Source organism: Nicotiana sylvestris, chromosome 4 (assembly GCF_000393655.2).
Source record: "Nicotiana sylvestris chromosome 4, ASM39365v2, whole genome shotgun sequence".
NCBI classification, from domain to species: Eukaryota; Viridiplantae; Streptophyta; class Magnoliopsida; order Solanales; family Solanaceae; genus Nicotiana; species Nicotiana sylvestris.
In genome coordinates this window covers 21157384-21175885 of record NC_091060.1, presented here as the reverse complement: position 1 = coordinate 21175885, position 18502 = coordinate 21157384, and the positions used below count along the sequence as shown (strand labels likewise).

Below are 18502 nucleotides of genomic sequence, written 5' to 3'. Positions count from 1 at the left end.
GCTGATGGCGGTGAGTCTACGTAATGGCAGAGATTTGGATGTAGAGAAAGAGAGGCCTCGAGAAACTAGACAAGTGGAGACACTCATACCAGTGCCCATTAAGCTGGATGAGTCAATGAAACTGGCAGAGGTGATAGTCCAGCCTGCCCAGGAAGAAAATAACATTCAGATTGAGATCGAGAAAGAAGCTGAGATAGCCCAGGAACCAGTAGTTGAGGTGGCAGCTGATAAAGATCAATCCCAAATGATTGGGAAGAAGAGACCTCTTGCGCCCTTCCCTCAGAGGCTGGCTAAGTACCAAAAGGAGGAGCAATACAAGAAGTTCTTGGAGATGCTGAAACAAATCCAGGTAAAATATTCCATTGATTGATGCTTTGAAATAGATGCGTGGGTATGCAAAAATGATGAAGGATTTGATGCCCCAAAAATTTGATTTCCAAGACTTAGCCACAGTTACTCTTTCTTAGACCTGTAGTGCAGTGGTGACTAGACCAATTGGGGAAAAATGTCTGACCCAGGGAGCTTTACAATTCCATGCACTATTGGTAATTTTGCTTTTGGTAAGGCACTGTGTGATCTAGGGGCCAGCATTAATCTTATGCCCCTGGCGATTTATAAGAGGCTGGGTATTGGAAGAGCTAGACCCACCTCTATGTTGTTGCAGCTGGCTGACATGACTGTAAAGCAACCCTCAGGTATCCTGGGTGATGTGTTGATTCAGGTAGGGAAATTTGTGTTCCCTGCAGATTTTGTGATCTTAGACTACAAAGTAGATGAAGAGATTCCCATAATTTTGGGAAGGTCGTTCTTGGCCACTGGGAGAGCTCTCATTGATTGTGAGACTGGGGAGCTCAAGATGAGATTGAACGACGAAGAGATAACATTAAATGTGCAGAAATCTATGAGGCGACCAAGTAAATTCGCCAATTGCTCTCTTATCGATGACGTGGATGTAATCGTAGAGACTGATGATGAGATGCTGACTATTGAGGACCCTCTTGCTGCATGTCTGATGAATTTAGACGAGGTAAATGAAGAAGAACTGGCAGAATGGGTGATGGCATTAGAGGGTAGAGGGTTCTGGGATAGAACTCTTGAATTTGAGCCATTGCACTTGGAAAATAGAGAAACTCCTCCAGCCAAGCCATCCATCGAAGAACCACCAAGGCTGGAGTTGAAGCCACTGCCCCTCATCTCAGGTATGAGTTCCTTGGGCCTGACTCCATATTACCTGTTATTATCTCATCTAGTTTGTTAGATGTGCAGGCACAACAACTCTTGCAAGTACTCAAGGAGTGTAAGACTACTATTGGGTGGACATGGCAGACATAAAGGGGATCAACCCAGCCTATTGCATGCATAAAATTCTGCTGGAAGAGGGACACAAACCTTCCAGGGAACACCAAAGAAGTTTGCACCCCAATACGAAGGAAGTGGTGAACAAAGAAGTGATAAAGTAGTTAGATGCGGGAATCATTTTCCCAATATCTGACAGCAACTGGGTTAGCCCGGTTCAATGTGTACCTAAAAAGGGGGGCATGACGGTAGTTAAAAATAATAACAATGAACTGATCTCTACGAGAACCGTCACGGGCTGGAGAATTTGTATCGATTACAGAAAGTTAAATCTAGCCACCCAGAAAGACCACTTCCCACTTCCCTTCATTGATCAGATGTTAGACAAATTGGCAGGGAGGTCGTATTTATGTTTTCTAGATGGGTACTCAGGGTACAATCAGATCTCTATTGCACCAGAGGATAGAGAGAAGACCTCCTTCACTTGCCTGTATGGCATTTATGCCTTTCGGCGGATGCCCTTTGGCCTATGCAATGCACCAGCCACATTCCAAAGGTGCTTGATGGCCATATTCACTAACATGGTAGAGGACATAATGGAGGTATTCATGGATGATTTCTCAGTGGTGGGGAACTCATTTGATGAGTGTCTTATAAATCTGACTCGTGTGCTGAGACGGTGTATTGAGACTAACCTGGTTCTTAATTGGGAGAAGTACCATTTCATGGTACAAGAGGGCATAGTCTTGGGGCACCAGGTGTTAAGCAAAGGAATTGAGGTGGATCGTGCTAAAGTGGATGTGATAGCAAAGCTTTCCCCTCCAACTTCAGTCAAGGCAATCGGGAGCTTTCTCGGGCATGTCGGTTTCTACCGGAGATTCATAAGAGACTTCTCAAAAATTGTCAACCCTCTCTGTAAGTTGTTAGAAAAAGATCACCATTTCTTGTTTACTGATGACTGCAGGCAGAATTCAAGGAGCTGAAGAAGAGGCTAGTCATAGCACCTATCATTGTTGCCCCCGGCTGGGAGCAACCATTCGAACTCTTGTGTGATGTCAGTGACTACGCAGTGGGGGTAGTGCTGGGACAGTGGAAAGACAAGCTGATGCATCCAATCTACTATGCTAGTAGAACGCTGAGTGGAGCCTAGCTGAATTACACTGTGACTGAGAAGGAGATGTTGGCTGTGGTGTTTTCTTTCGACAAGTTTAGATCATACCTGATTGACTCTAAGGTAATTGTATACACTGATCATGCAGCTCTCAGGTACTTGATTGAGAAGAAGGAGTCTAAGTCGCGCCTGATTTGTTGGGTGCTGCTATTGCAAGAATTCGACCTTGAAATTCGTGACCGTAAGGGCATAGAAAATCAAGTCGCTGATCATCTATCATGACTTGAAGGAGCTAAAAACTCAGTCGAGGTTGAAGATATTCTGGAAACCTTTCCAGATGAGCAGCTGCTTGCTACTAGTCTTGAGGAAGTTCCATGGTATGCAGATTATGCAAATTACCTGGCCAGCGGTATAATTCCCTGTGACCTTTCATCTGTTCAAAAAAAAAAGTTATATCATGACTACCGCATGTATTATTGGGATGAGCCCTATCTGTTTAGAATATGTGTTGACAATATGATCCGGAGGTGTGTCCCCGAGATAGAACAATCTTCTGTTTTGCAAGCTTGTCACGCATCAGCGTATGGAGGATATTTTGGAGGAGTCAGGACAGCTGCGAAAGTGCTAGAGGCCAGATTCTTTTGGCTAACAGTGTTTAAAGATGCACACCAATGGGTGAAGGGCTGCAATGAATGTCAGCGGACCGGGAACATTTCCCGTCACCATGAGATGCCCATGAACCCGATTCAAGAGATGGAAGTGTTTGATATCTGGGGGATTGACTTCATGGGTCCCTTCGTCAACTCCTTTGGCAATAAGTACATACTTGTTGCTGTGGATTACGTGTTCAAATGGGTAGAAGCTTCAGCATTGCCCACTAATGATGCAAGAGTGGTGGTGGGATTTTTGAAGATGAACATATTCACCCGTTTTGGGACACCAAGAGCGATCATCAGTGACGGAGGCACACACTTCTATAATAGAGCTTTCGAGAAGTTGCTTACAAAGTATGATGTATGCTACAAGGTGGCTACTCCATATCATCCCTAGACTATTAGTCAGGTTGAAGTGTCCAACAGAGAGATCAAGAGTGTGCTAACCAACACTGTGAACACCACAAGAACTGATTGGGAAAAAAAGCTAGATGATACACTCGGGCATATAGAACTGCTTTTAAAACACCAATTGGTATGTCGTCATATAAGTTGGTGTTTGGGAAGGCCTGCCACTTGCCAGTGGAACTTGAACATAAACCTTGGTGGGCACTGAAACAGCTGAACCTTGACATTGAAGTTGCGGGCACAATGAGGATCACTGAATTGCATGAGCTCGACGAGTTCCGACATCTTGCTTTTGAGAGCACAAGGTTGTACAAGGAAAGAATGAAACGGTTGCATGACCAAAACATTGTTGAGAGATATTTCAAACCAAGGGACATGGTACTGGTCTATAATTCAAGATTACGGCTATTCCCAGGTAAGCTTAAGTCACGATGGTCTGGGCCATTTCGAGTGGTTGAAGTATTCCCTTCAGGAGCTGTAGAGATCGCCTCAGAGAAAGACTCTCACACATTTAGAGTCAATGGGCAGAGATTGAAGTTATACATAGGCATGAAGGAACCAAAGGAAGTGTCAGAGGTCCACCTAATGGAACCTTAGAGGTCGAGAGAGCCTTAAATGTGCTTGTCTGCGTCGTGCCACGACATTAACTAAGGCACTGGTTGGGAGGCAACCCAACGATAGTAGTAGTTGTTAATTGTGAGTTTTAGGAGGTTCTAACCAATGCAAGTGACAATGGACGGGTGATAAAGCCATCAGAAGTGGTAACAATAGGTGGAAAATGTGAAAAATTTCCGCCTAGAAGCACGCCCGTGCTACAGGACGCGCTACTGGCCGCGCTATTTGGGCAAACATTCTGCTCGGCCTGCGCTCGTGAATGCGCTACTGGTCGCGCTACTAGCGCGATTGCGCTAGTGGCTGCGCTAGTGGACATGCTAATGGTCAAACATTCTGCCTGGCCTGCGCTCGTGAACGCGCTCCTGGTCGCGCTACAAGCACGATCGCGCTCTTGGACGCGCTAGTTCCGACGATTTTTTTTTGTGTTATATTTTTTGAGTTGTTGTAATTTTATTTTTTTAGTTGTAATAAAACCCCCGCTCCTTTAATCCCCCAACCCCACGCCACACTCCCAATCCCCACTCCCCAATTCCAAACACAAGAGAAAGAGAAACAAAACCCTCCCAAAATCCTCTTCTTCATCAAATCCCCTTCACCTTCAACTCCCCTCTTCCACAAATTTTCATTTTCTTTCAATTGGCCCAAGTGTCCAACCACATTCTCCTCCACCTTTCTTCTCTGTTCCCCACCTTCTATCACTACGAGTACTATGACTCCATCTAGGAAACGCCGCGCCACAGGTGCATCTTCTAGCAGCCAAGCCGACTCATCTAGGACACGAGGAGCAGCCCCTGCACGCCCCTTTGATAGCACCAGATTTGTCTCAGCCAAGGCTCAGGACCGCTTTGGAGGCCTCTAAAAAACTGATTCTGGAGAGGGGTATTAACATGGGATCGGTCCAGCGGCACTTACCCTCACATGTACACTGAGATGCTGAGGCGGGGGTTGCAAAACTTCATTAATGAGCCAGGTGAGGGAAATGTCATGGTTGTTATAGAATTTTACGCCAATATGTCGGAGCATGACAATGGTGTAGTCATGGTGCGCCAAAAGGCCGAAAGGCGGTGAATGCTTCTATTGAGGTGATATGGACGACATACTAGTTGCCCCCTCCTGTGGTTGATTATGATGACTTTTATGAGTATGGCCGTAAACCAACACACGAAAAGTGGGAGCGATTCTTTGAAACAATCTGTGTACTAGCGAAGGAGGTGGTTTGGAAGAAATATGGTGAGAAGTTTCACTCCTCAACACGAACCTTTGAAGGAAAGTGTCGGATGTATCTTATCAACAACCATCTGCTTCCGTCCTCCAACACTACGAAGGTAAATGGGCCCCGAGCAGCTTTGATTTGGTGCTTCATCAATGGTCACAACTTCGACATGGCCAAAGTGATACATGAAGAGATATTCATCCGCTGCCCAGTGAAAAGATATAGGTTCTTTTTCCCTTCTTTAGTTACTCAACTTTGCAGGGAAGCTCGGGTGCCCAAAAATCTAGTTGTGGATGGGCTAGTACCAAGAGACCGCAAGTTTCGGGCTGACAATGTAACAACGGGTAAGGAGCCGGCGGTAGCTGAGGGGTAGGATAGTAGTGGCTCTGATGACTTGGACGAAGAGGAGGATGAGAAGGAGGATGTGGAGGCCGAACCACAGGCCCATGAGCACAGTCCAGCAGCTATAGCATCACCTAGGACTTCAACATCTTCACAGCCATGTCGTAGTACCCGTATGACCGCTTTGGAGCAGGATATGGCTGGGTTGCGTACCTCCGTCACTAATTTAGGTGCATGCATTGATGCGGTGGCTGAGCGGCAGGTGAAGTCGAAAAAGAAATTCTTAGGCTGGCTGAGATCTCTGGGTCACGCATGCAATGTAAACCAAGACACCGTCTCCGATCAGGAGTGATCCTTCAAGGAAGTTCCTTTACCTCACTATTCTTTATATTTTAATGTCATGAGGACATGTCTACATTTTAAGTATGGGGTGGTCGATACTTCAATGTATATATGTAATTGTACAATTTGACTATTTGATGTTTATTTGTTTTGTGTTGATTGTTTTCAGTGTTTGAGTAATAGTTTCATTATGTTAGTTTAAAGTAGGTAAGTGGCTTGTCCCGACAATGGATCTCTTTCGGCGGGATTCTTGAGGGACTAAGTCGATCAAAAAAAAAAGAAGAAGAAGAAGGAAATATGGAGACTCTTCCTGATGACGGAGCCTTTGCACAATTTTTTTGAGGGAAGTAAGTCTAGAGAAAAGACCAAAAAGATTTTTTTTTAGGTAGTGTAGTTACCCCCCCCCCCTTTGGTTTTTCTTTGGGTCACGGTTCTTTTCCAAGGGTTTAGCTTGAACTGGGTATAGGTAGTTTTTGTTCATTTTGTTTTCTTTTTAGTAGATTAGGATTAATGGGCTACGAGCTAAAATCGAAAATTAAGCCTCTAGCGTTGATACACCTGAACACAATAGGCACTAGAGTGTAACGTTTAGTCTTAGTAGTTGATTCTTGATAAAGTGCCTTAAAAATTGTATGTTTTTTACTGACTTGAATACTCAGAACAGAGTGTCTTGATAAGTCAATCTGAAATGAGTCATGTGCCATGTGTGTGTGAGCTTTACTGTATTCCATGATTCACATTTGATGCCTAGAACTTGCCTTGTGTGTTTGCAAAGCGAATAGTAGTTTCATTCAGTATTAGAAGTGATATAGGCATTTCGTTGTTGAGCCATACATATAAAGTAAACCCACCTAACTGTATTACATCTTAGTTAACCCCGTTGAGCCTATAAGCCTGTATCTTTGGCAACCACATTACGAACCTTACCCAAATGTTTAAATAGCCTGATGTTTGAACCCTTTTACCTCCCATAAGCACTTGAATGGTATGGAAATTATGCAAAGGCAAAGGTGCGGGGTGGTGGTTTGGTTTTTGAGTGGAACCATTGAAATAAAGAAAAGGTGCAATGTTTGGAAAAGTAAGAGAATAAGCACCACTGGAAAAAAAGAAGAGTAAATGCAATAATCGATAAGTGGTGGTTGGGTATAATTGCATCTAATGGATGGGGTTGTTGTAAATAAAAGAAAAAGTGGTGGGATGTCTGGTTGACATAAGTATGGCTTTGAATGTTAATGTAATTGTACTAAAAAGTGCTTAGGGAGGTTAGTCACTATATCCAAATATATCCTACCCGTCCCTTAGCCTACATTACAACCAAGTGAAGTCCTATTGATCTTAGACTGATGGGCTCTATTAGTAGAGTAGTACACTACGGGCAAGCCTATAGTGCATCTTTGTGGCATGTGAATGTTCTTTTTGAGAGTGAGCTAGTTTTGTTTATCTAAGTTCCTAATTGTTCTAAATATCATTATATGTGGAACTAATCTTTTGTGTGAATGTGAGGTCATATGATTCATGAAGGAAGGGCAAGTCTTGACTTCTGTGTAGAGTAGCTTGAGAAAGTATGAATATTGCACGGCACGTGAGAGTCGACTTTTGAATCTAAGATTGTTCACTACTAGGCGTAACTCATGTGATTTGTTCTTGGTGTGATGTGTTAGGGAAGAATTCTTAGTGAAGGAACCTCTATAGAGTGTGGTGGATTGCTCGAGGACTAGCAATGATTTAAGTGTGGGGTGTTGATAATAGGCTAGATTTATGTAATTTGGCGATTGTTTATGCCCCAACTTAATTATGTTTCAATGTTATAATATAGTTAAATAATGAAAAATGGGCTCTAATTGTGAATGTCACATGTTGCAGGAGTGAGGAGCTTGTATGAGGCCTTAAAGCTGTGATTGGAGCTACATTGAAGCAAGAAAAAAAATCCCTAGGAGCTGAGTACGCAAGAAGACAAGAAAAAAAATAGATAAAATGAAGGCCTGGACTAGCGCGTCCACTAGCGCGACCGCGCTAGCCCAGATGGTCGAGGCAGAATGGTAGGGCATTGGCACGGCCATTAGCACGCCCACTAGCGCGGTCGCACTAGCTCAATTCCGGAATATTAAATTTCAGGGGTAAACTTGGAAGTCTGGAGGAAAAATTCACTTAACCTATAGAAGGTCAAGCTCTCCCAAGAGGGGATTATGTAGCTTTTCATAGCTTAGTGCAAGAAAAGGATAGGCAAGAGGAAAGGAGGAGAATTCAACATCAAGTTCTTCCTTTCTTCCTTTTGTTTTATGATTTGTGATGAATTTGATTATTGTTGTGATGAACACTAGTATGAGTAGCTAAATATTTAGTCTAAGGTTTGATGGAACCTATTGAAGGATGAACTTCTTGATTATATTAATATAGTTTGCCATTTTAATCTCTATTTGTTCAACTACGTGCTTGTTGTAGTTAATTGACAGGATCCTCAATTAGCTGTGCCTATTTAGTGTGTATAACTTGGAAGAGAGTGCATATTTAGGCAATTATTGAACAACACCACTCCCAAAGTATATGAGGGATCAATAATTGCGGGTTTAAAGGGATAACGAAGCCTTGGGTGCATTCTAAAGTGAGCGGTAATAAACAAAGCCAGTTAGCGTAACTCGGGAGAGTGTGTTTAGTAGATTATCGTGATTACTCGGGAGAGATTTACAGTAGTAATAGTTCTCATGATTGATAGAGATGATTTGGTGAATCCATGTGAAGCATAACCGGAAGAGAGTCCACCAAAAGGGGAAATCATAGCCTTAGAACCTTCTCTTAATTGGTTATAACTCAATTATAGTTAGTTGTCAGTTGCTTATTTACATTCATTCGTAGTTAGTAGAAATACCCTTAATTGTTATTTACAACGTTTGAGAAGTTGATTCCGTGGAGTTTAGTAAGTCTAACGAGAAGTAATTGATAGGTTAAGTCCTCGTGGGTTCGACTCTTGGCTAAATACTCAGATTATATTTGCAACGTCCGTGTGTCCTTTTTATAAGGCATAGTTGGGCGTGATCAACAACTTTGGCGACTCTGCTAGGGACAAGAACACAGAACCTCTGGTTCAGGGTTTAAGAATTTGAGCTTATAATAATTGTTATATTTGGCTTTATTTATTATCTAGTTTTATTTACATGCTTGGGCCTGATGTGCTAAATGCTGCTTTTTACCGCTTTGATATTGTTTGGATCGTATATAAATTATTATGAAACCCTCCTATCTTTGAGTCTTCTAAATCATCTGGGAAGTGTGCACTTCGTGTGACTTCTCTTCTATTAGAGTCACATCCCAATTTTAGAACGAGGTTCGGAAAAGGTACAAAGCCGGTGAAGCTTCTGTATTCCCGGTACGCTGCCCCCCTCGGCCCGAGTTGTCCGCTCGGGTAAGCCAGGTCTAGAACATTTAAACCTAGGCTTTTTTTAAAACCAAGAATAACATAGACTCATGTCGGATCCCTAGTAGGCACGTTTGTTTGCATCATGTGTATTTGACTTTGGGAACTCAACATAGGGGTTGGGTCTGTCTAGGACAGATATACCCAAAAATAAAAGACCATCCTGATGCATTCTATGTGCTACTTGTTGCAATCTTCAAGGGTAAAAAGGGTTATTTGGCGGACCAATGATAGTTGATGGCAAATGAAAAAACAAGAAAAAAGAAAAAAAAGATGGTGAAGTGTGAAAATGAAGCAAGTGGGGCCTAGTTATAATTTTCTTTCACACTTTTTCAAAAAAAAAACAAAAAAAATTTGAAAATGAAAAGATCCAAAAAAAAGAGTTTGCATTTTCCCCGTCATTTTTAAAAAAAAAAAAGAAAAAAGAAAATCCAAAAAGAGTTTACATGTTTCATCATTTTTCAAAAAAAAAGACGAAAAAACATATTTTTCTCTAAATTAGTTATTTTTTTTAATTCTCACCCGTATCCAATCTGTCCGAACTATGTATACCTGATTCTCGTATTTCGGGCGTGATACGTAGGCAACCCACATAGGGTCCGATCTTCCTAGTGAATCTTAGGTTCTTGGCTTCGCGGGGTCTTAGTCAAATCTTGCATTTTTAGCCACTTTTAGCTGTATAGGTTAATTTGAGAAAAATAGTCACAATCATGTCTTGCATGTGTCCAACGGGAAGGGTTTTTGTCTCACGTATTTGGTTTTAATTTTCTCATACAGGTATGGATTTACTTACCGGAGTTTGAGCATGACAGACGCCCTAGGACCATCCAGTCAGGATCGCTCATCCGAGAGTTGCTTAAGGAGATTTTTTTTATTTTTTATTTTTATGTTTTGAGTTTGTTTATCTTTTTATGTCGTCTTTTACTTTCTAGTTTTGTACAGTAATGTCGAGTTTTTTTTGTTATTGTACTTTATATTCTGTATTTGAAAAAGTGTGGTGTAACTCAAAATCCAAAAAAAAAAAAGAGATTTTGTGTTTTAATATTTCCATTAGAAGTTTCTTTAGAAATACTACTCCTAGAAATTAAGAGGAAAAAAAAAGAAAGTTTGAGGTGGTTTTATTTTAGGAAATTAATATCTAAAACTAGAAATAAAAAAAACTGCTTTTATATTTCCTTCAGTATATTAAGATTAAAAATTCAAAAAAAAAAATTCTTTTAGTGCCTCTTTAAAAGTTCTCTTTTAAGATATTAATTCCAAAAATTCAAAAAGATTTTCTTTTGAGGTTCTTCTTTGGGAAATTAACGAAAAAATGAAAAAAAAATTCTTTTATTTTCACTAGAACTTTAGGATATTGTACATAGAATAAAAAATAAAGAACATACTTTATCTTTGGTTTATCTTTAGAGTTTCTCCCTTAGGTAATCAAACTGAAATCCAAAAATATTTTTTTTTATCTTGTTCATTTCTAGTTTCACAATCTTTCTTCAGGGATATCAAATGAAAATTCAAAATATTTTTATTTGGTTTATTCTTTAGATTTCTTTCCTAAAAAAAATAATCAAAAATATTTTTCTCTTCTAGGGTTTTTTTTCCTTGATAATTTCCCATAGAATATTTGTTTCAAAAAGAAAAAAGGAGAAAAAATATATATATGCTCGTTAAGCTTGAGTTTGGAATAGGTTATAGAACAGTAAATCTAGAAAATCATTTGCTTCTTTTATTTCTCTTTTCTCATCAGAGTAGTCATCATGGTAAAAAAAAAAAAGAACGTTAGTTTGTTTACTTTGTTCCCGATCTTCCTGAACTACGCAAAGATCTGATTCATGCGGCGTCATGATACGTAGGCAACCTACATAGGGTTCGATCGAATCGTTTTTTTATTTTATTTTATAAAAAGAAAAGGGAAAAAAGAAAAAAAAAAGAGGATGAAATTATGGGATGTGAGAAATGAGAGGAAAGAAAAGAGTAATAATTAGAAGAAAAAGAGGAAGGAAAATGAACAAGCCAAGAAGTGCTAGAAAAGAAAGAAAAGAGAAGATTGAAATGAACAAAATTGGGATGATGTCAAGTGACCTTGTGACCCTCGAAATCATTCTAGAACCTTTAATTGTTGCTAGGTGCATTGCACACAATGTGATATTTTTAGTTGTTAAATGCCCTAATGCTAACAGGATGACCCCATTTTGTTCCCTTTGTTATCTTCATTGAGTAGAAGGGTGGTTGGTTTGTGGTTCTTAAGTAACTCATCCATACAACACAAGGTCAAAGAGCAAGGTAGCCATGGCTAGCAAAGATTTGGACACAGGGGTTATTGATATGTCTAAGGACAGAATCTGAGTTGAAAGAAGAGGTTTTAAGGTTGAAAGGACAGATGGCCGAAATATACCAAGCCTGGATTAGTGGGCGTCCTCCACCATCAGTTCCCACTAACTACACTGAAAGCCTTGTCACCATTCCGCCACTGTCACAAGTCCAGGATATCTCACCACAACCTTTTCACACTCCACCCCCCCCCCCCAACCACCTCATATCCCGCTCCTTTGACCACTCATATTTTTGTAGCTCATCCACTTGCTACCTTTCCTCGATCCTCTAGCGAGACTGTGTTCAAAATTCTCGATGCCCAATACTATGCTCCAGAATCAATTTTTAAGGTCTCGGGTACATACTCTTATGCTCCTCATTTTGAGCCCCCGGTGAGACTGCAAAGCCTGCTGAGACAATGGAGCAATATGAGATATCCAAAAAGCTGAAAGGGTTTAAGATGCCAAAATTTAATTTGTATGATGGGCGGGGAGATCCAGTAGCCCACCTGAGTGGTTATTGCAGTGAAATGAGAAGTGTTGGCGGGAAAGATGAGTTGTGGATAGTGTATTTCAATGAGAGCTTGACTGGGGCAGCTTTGTAATGGCATACTCGTCAAGATGTCGGTAAGTGGCATACATGGGATGACATGGCTTAAAATTTTGTGTGACACTTTCAGTACAATATAGACATTGTCCCAGACCGCTCCTCCCTATATCAGATGGAAAAGAAACCCAACGAATGTCTTAGGGAATTTTGGTTCAGATTGAACGAACAAGTCGCTCGGGACAGTCCTCCCATTGATAGAAAAGATGTTGCTGAAGCCCGCCAATGACAGGATCCAGTGGGTATTCCTGCTAAATGCTTGCAGCCTCAATACCAACCCCATGAACATCCCCAAACTCCACATAATCCACCCCAGTATTATCTTTCGAACAACATCCAGCCATCTGTCCAACCTCCAACAGGCGAGCACGAGCACCGCAAAAGCTTCACCAGCCTCCACAAAATTTTCAAGTGCCCTATAACCCACATTCAATCCAAGGTTGTAGAAGGGAACAAAGGCTGAAAGATGATTTTACACCAATATGAGGGTTCTATGCAAGTTTATTTGAGATATTAAAGCATTACGGCATGATTGCACCTATTCCTCTAAATTATATAGACCTACGTGCGAGAAGCTTTGACCCTGCTAAAAGGTGTGAATACCATTCCAATGCCCAGGTGCACAATGTTGAAGATTGTTGTGCTTTGAAAAGGGAAATAGAAAGAATGATTCAAGAAGGAATAATTGTGGTCCAAGACAGTGATACCTCAAGTATCACACATAATCCTCTATAGGTACATGGCAACGCACAGATCGTTTGGATGGTTTGCAATGACGAAGACTTGGTCAAAGGAGTCAATGAGCCACTTGGTAAAGTTAATGATATTGAAATGGGTAACGGTCTTGGTAATATTGATGTGAAACTCAGTGTGTAAGAGGCCGAGCTTGGTAATTGGAAAGACGCTCATTTCGTGGCTAGCCGAGAAGGAGTCTTGGTGGTTCATTTTGTTGTCATGTCTGTTGTACGGGTTATTTCAGGGTTGTAATACGGATATTGTCTTGTGACTCAAACCCTTCTATCCTTTTATTTTGCCTAGTTTATTTAGTCGTAGTACCCCTTTTAGTGTTGTTTAGGTTTTTCCAAGGTCGTAACCCTAGTGTGTTTTGTTTGTCTCGTTGTTCAAACCCTTTCACTGTCTGTCTAATGCAATTTTCTGCTTTCTGTTATTTCTAGTCATTTTTTGTTTAGTTGTCTTATCCTTTTTGTAGTTCTTTCCATGCTGGCCCTAGTGACATGACATGCAACGCATAATTCTAGTCCTGGTCTTAAAATTTAGTTTAATCATGAAGCAACGAAATAATTTTGAAGATGATAGAGACGCTTGAGGGTAATAAGTACAGATTTAGACATTTTGAGATCATTTGAAGCCTAAACTGTGTGAAACTGGGTAGATAGTTTGGAAAGTTAATGGGATGACAAGAATTTGTTATAAGAGAGTGCGTCCCAACAATTTGAAGCAAGAAACTTTGAGTTCAAGTGCATCTCAAGTTAGAAGATAAAGTCAAGAAAGTTTTCTCCGAATTGACGGAGGATATCCATTATGAAAAGAGAATCACCCAACGAGGGTTCTGTACTTGACAAGGCGCTAAAGAAAAGTGGAAGGCATATCAGTGATATCAATGCCGAAGCCACAAAATAAATATTGTGCATGATCTTCAATTTTCATCCTCAAGTTGCATGTGTTGTACTTGGCATTTTCAGGGAATAGGAGGCCCTCTTCAGCTACCCAAACACTTATACCATTTTATACCCTTTTGAGTCTGTACTAATTTCTTTGACCTCCCCTCTTTTGAAATCAAGTTAGATTCATGCGAAAAAAGAAAAAAATAAGTATGTCCCCATAGGTTTATTTTAAAAGGTTCATTCCAAAAGGAAAATTCAAAAAAAAAAAAAGAGAAAAATAAAGATAAAAAGGGGAAAGAAAAAAAAAGAAAGAAAAGAAAAAGGAAAATAGTAACAAAAAGTAGTCTTGTGAACTACGTTTGACATGATTCTTGTCACCACAAGATACTTAGGCAGCCTTACGATTCGGTCATACCAAATAAAATATTTTATAATCCCACGAAGTTAAGAGTGGGGTGGTTTTTCTTAGAATCAAATTCTCTTATTTTAGAAATTAGGGGCAAAGTTTTTAGAATGGATTCCAAAAGTTATAAATAAATTAACTCCATTGTCTTAGTTATATTGAGCCTTTATGTTATCCTTTCTTTCTAACCCTGTCCAAAAGCCACATTACAGTCCAAAAAAATCTCTCAGATAATCTTTGAGAGTGCTGAGTTTAGACATGCCAAGAGTATATGATGTTTTTACCATGGTTAATGCCTTGTCATCTACAGAATCAGAGGAAATAAGAAGAAAAGAACAAAATGAGAGAGTCTTATTGGTGAAAACCTTCACAGGCACCATAAGGCGATGGTGAGTTGAGAGAAAGAACAAAATGAGAGAGGCTTGATGGTGAAAACCCTTCGGGCACTACAAGTCGAATAAGGATCGTGAATCAGATTGGATAATCGAGGCATTGAAGCCCAGTTTTACGATTTGGGGGGTATAACAAGAGTTGAACATCAGACTCGCTTGACAGATTAGGCCACAGGTGCATATCATGGTCATTAGAGTTGGTATCCACATCTAATAAGTTTCTACTTTGTAGTTTTCTTGTTAGGAATCATCTCTTTCCATTGTCCTTTACTCTGTTCCTTTTGTCTTGTTTACTGCCTCTTCCTAAGTCTGTTTGGTCAGAACAAGTGAGAAATGACTTCAAAATTTGCCACCAGCTTTCCAATTGCACAAAACGGGATCTGGTTAGCACATAAAAGTGGCATAAGTCAGGAAAGAACAGCATGCGCACTGAGTTGGTAACAATTGGTGTGCTCTGGGATTTATGAGAAACGCAAAAGTTCGGTAAAATGGCAATTCATGAGCACAATGCAACAGATAAAGAGTATTGGGCTTGAACGGATCAAAGGTGTTTTATGTGATAAGGTTGACAAAGAAAGTGGTTAACCAATGACAAACAAGGTCTTCCAAGCGGAAATCAAAGTTATCATGGCAAGTGAAGGAGCAATAGACCTCAAGGCCAAGGCCAGTGGTTTAAGTCAGGAAGGAACGGCATGCACACTAACTGGGTGGCAAGTGACGTGATTTAGGATTCATGTGAAACACAAAGGTTTAGTATATGTCAATGCATGAGCACAATGCAACAGATGAATGGCATTGGGTTTGAACGGATCAGAGGTATTTTCCATGATAAGGGTGATAGATAAAGTGGTCAGTCAACAAACAGGCAAGGTCTTTCTAGTTGAAATCGAAGTTATCATGGGAAGTAACGGAGCAATCGCCCTCAAAGTCAAGGCAGCAAACCAACCACCACATTTAAACTCACAAGTTTTCTTTGATTGAAACAGGGGCAAAAAATTTTGTTTGTTCTGGAGAAACCCTCCGTGAGGAAAGCAGGTGCCATACAGGCTCGGTAGTAAGTTTCTAGTACCCTCTTGGATGACGGGATTCAGTAAACTGTGAGACCCTCGCAAGTGACAAGGTCTAACGAGAGTTTTACTTTTGGGAAGTATAATTTAGCATTTAAGTTTTTCACTTTTGAAATAAGACTTGGTTTTGAAATTTTTCAGGATAATGGAATTTAGCTTAGAACTTATTTTGATAACAAGAATTGGTTAACACTCAAAGATGTTCCCAATATCAAACTGGGGCAGAAAAATTTCTTTCATTTTGTCGATTTTGTTGAAATCATGCACCCACCTGGAGAACAAAGGGAAAGCAGCAGTCTCAAAGAAAACAATTCAAGTGTTGGAAATTAGGAGCCCACCTGGAGAACAAAGGGAAAACAGTAATGTTCAAAGGAAGACAGTAATCAGGAGCTCACCTGGAGAACAAAGGGAAACAGCTCAAGTTTCAAGAGAAAATAGTTCAAGTGTTGGAAATCAGGAGTCCACCTGGAAACAAAGGGAAATTAGCAATGTTAAATGGAAGACAGCAATCAGGAGCCCACCTGGAGAACAAAGGAAAAACGAGTCAAGTTTTGAGGGAAAAGCAGTACAATTGTTGGAAATCAGGAGCCCGCCTGGAGAACAAAGGGAAAGCAGCAATGTTCAAAGGAAGACGGTTCAAGTTCAGCAATCAAAAGCCCACCTGTAGAACAAAGGGAAAACAAATCAAGTTTCGAGGAAAAATCTGTACAAGTGTTGGAAATCATGAGCCCACCTGGAGAACAAAGGGAAAGCAGCAATGTTCAAAGGAAGACGGTTCAAGCTCAACAATCAGGCACCCACTTGGAAAACAAAGGGAAAACAATTCAAGTTTATGAGGGAAGGAATACAATTCAAGTGTTGGTAATCAGGCGCCCATCTGGAGAACAAAGAGAAAGTAGCAAGGTAATAAAGGGAATACAATTCAAGTTTTGGTAATCAGGCGCCCACCTGGAGAACAAGGGAATACAATTCAAATGTTTGAAATCAGGCCACCAGAAGGATAAGAGAATTCACTTCAAAATGCAATTCAAGTCAGCAACAAAAGAAGCTCGCGGCAAGAATACAAGTCAACAGTCCGAGATGATCAACGAAAGTTAGTCACAATCCAGAATAAAAAAAAAAGAAAAGCAAGAAGTGAATCCAAATGCAGAAGGTTATAAAAGATATGAGCTGCTCCAGACATGACTGAAGTCACAAGCACTACATGTCCGGTCTTGATCCGAAAAGCTGAAGAAGAACGAGCTAGCACCTGCAGCTAACAAGCGTCAAGGTTCAAATCTAAAGTCTACATGAAGAACCATGCAAGACTAAGACCAAGCTTCAGAAGACTTATAGATAGAAATCTTGTAACTTATAGTTGACAAGCTTAGCTAGTCTTTTTTATTTTTTGATTTTTGATGTAATAACAGGATCGCGGACCGGAACCTTGACGGAACGGCACCTCGACCGGCTCTCCACCTCGTTATACTCCATCATCTCACTCACCTCTGAACTACAAGTGGTATGATTCCTTTATAGCTAAGGATATGTAGATAGCTCAGATACCGGGCTCGGTCACATTGTCATTTCTCTCTTAGTTTTAGTCTCTCCAAATAAGGGTCGGGTCAAAAAAATCTGTATAGTCGTTCTTTGTCTGAAGATACTTTGTATTTTCAGTCAAAGAGAGGCAGTTGTAGACATGTGATTTTTGACCTTCCTCGAGATTTTTTATATTTTAGCATGTAAATATTTAATTTAGGCCTAATATCGTTATTGTAATTAATTTTGACTCTTTTACTTATTTTATTACAAGAAATTGAAAATTACAAAAAAAAATAGTTTCATTAATGTTTTGTAGTCATTTTTAATCTTGAAAAATACCAAAAATAGTTTTGTTTTAACGGCCAGTCTTATTTTAATAATTATTTTTACTTAAGTAGGGCTAATTAATATTTTTGGTAATATTTCTATATGGAAATTTTTTTAGTTAATTAAGCTAATTTTAAGCAAAGCTAGTCATAAAGTCCCAAATTTTTAGCCCATTTCTTGAGCCCAATACCCTTAAACCCAAATAATAACCTAGACCTAACCTATTAATACACACTCTACAGCATTTACCGTGGGAGACAGATACACCTCAGAGAGGATCAGCCAAAAAATACACACAAAAAAAGACGTAACTCTAAGACCTATACACTGAAAATTAGAGTCAGTCGTCCTTTTGGATTGATATAGACTAACGCCTAAAAAGATCTGGAAAAGAAGGTAGCCAAAAAAACCTAAGGTCCCTAAGCTAAAAAGAGCTGAAGGGCACCATTTTTTCATGAAATAGGAGACCCCTCCCTTGAACCATCGTCTTCTTCACCCCACCCCATACGACCCTCCTCCTCTCCTTCACATTCCCATGGCTTGAACCTCAACTTCTTCATCCCTAAACCTTCAGCAACAACCAACGTTCACCAGTTCAACACGCAGTACCACCACAACGACCACCACTGAAAATGACAAACACGAATGGAGAAATCGAAAACAGTACAAAAAAATATACTTCGTCTTCTCCACGATTTAGTTCTTAGTTTTCTGCGACTTGGAATTTAATTGATGTTTGTGCTGATTTTGAGTTCGAATCTGAAATTACGGTGACCTTTATTCATTGTAGCTCTGTTTCGAGTTTTGGTTGATTTTTGCTTCAGATCTGGTCTTCATCTCCTTCATCTTCTGTTCTCTTTTA

The 18502-nt window shown here is 40.2% G+C and overlaps 1 protein-coding gene across 1 annotated transcript; it reads left to right on the top strand.

Moving 5' to 3' along the window:
* Positions 1-3597: 3597 nt before the first annotated feature.
* LOC138889323 (uncharacterized) lies at positions 3598-4065 on the top strand. The gene has a single exon (XM_070172616.1). The coding sequence runs from the start codon at positions 3598-3600 to the stop codon at positions 4063-4065; it is 468 nt and encodes a 155-aa protein (XP_070028717.1).
* The last annotated feature ends 14437 nt before the right edge of the window (positions 4066-18502 follow it).

What these genes read in the sequence shown, in the direction of transcription:
- LOC138889323 (XM_070172616.1), top strand. Translation starts at nt 3,598, where the DNA reads ATGTCGTCATATAAGTTGGTGTTTGGGAAGGCCTGCCACTTGCCAGTG.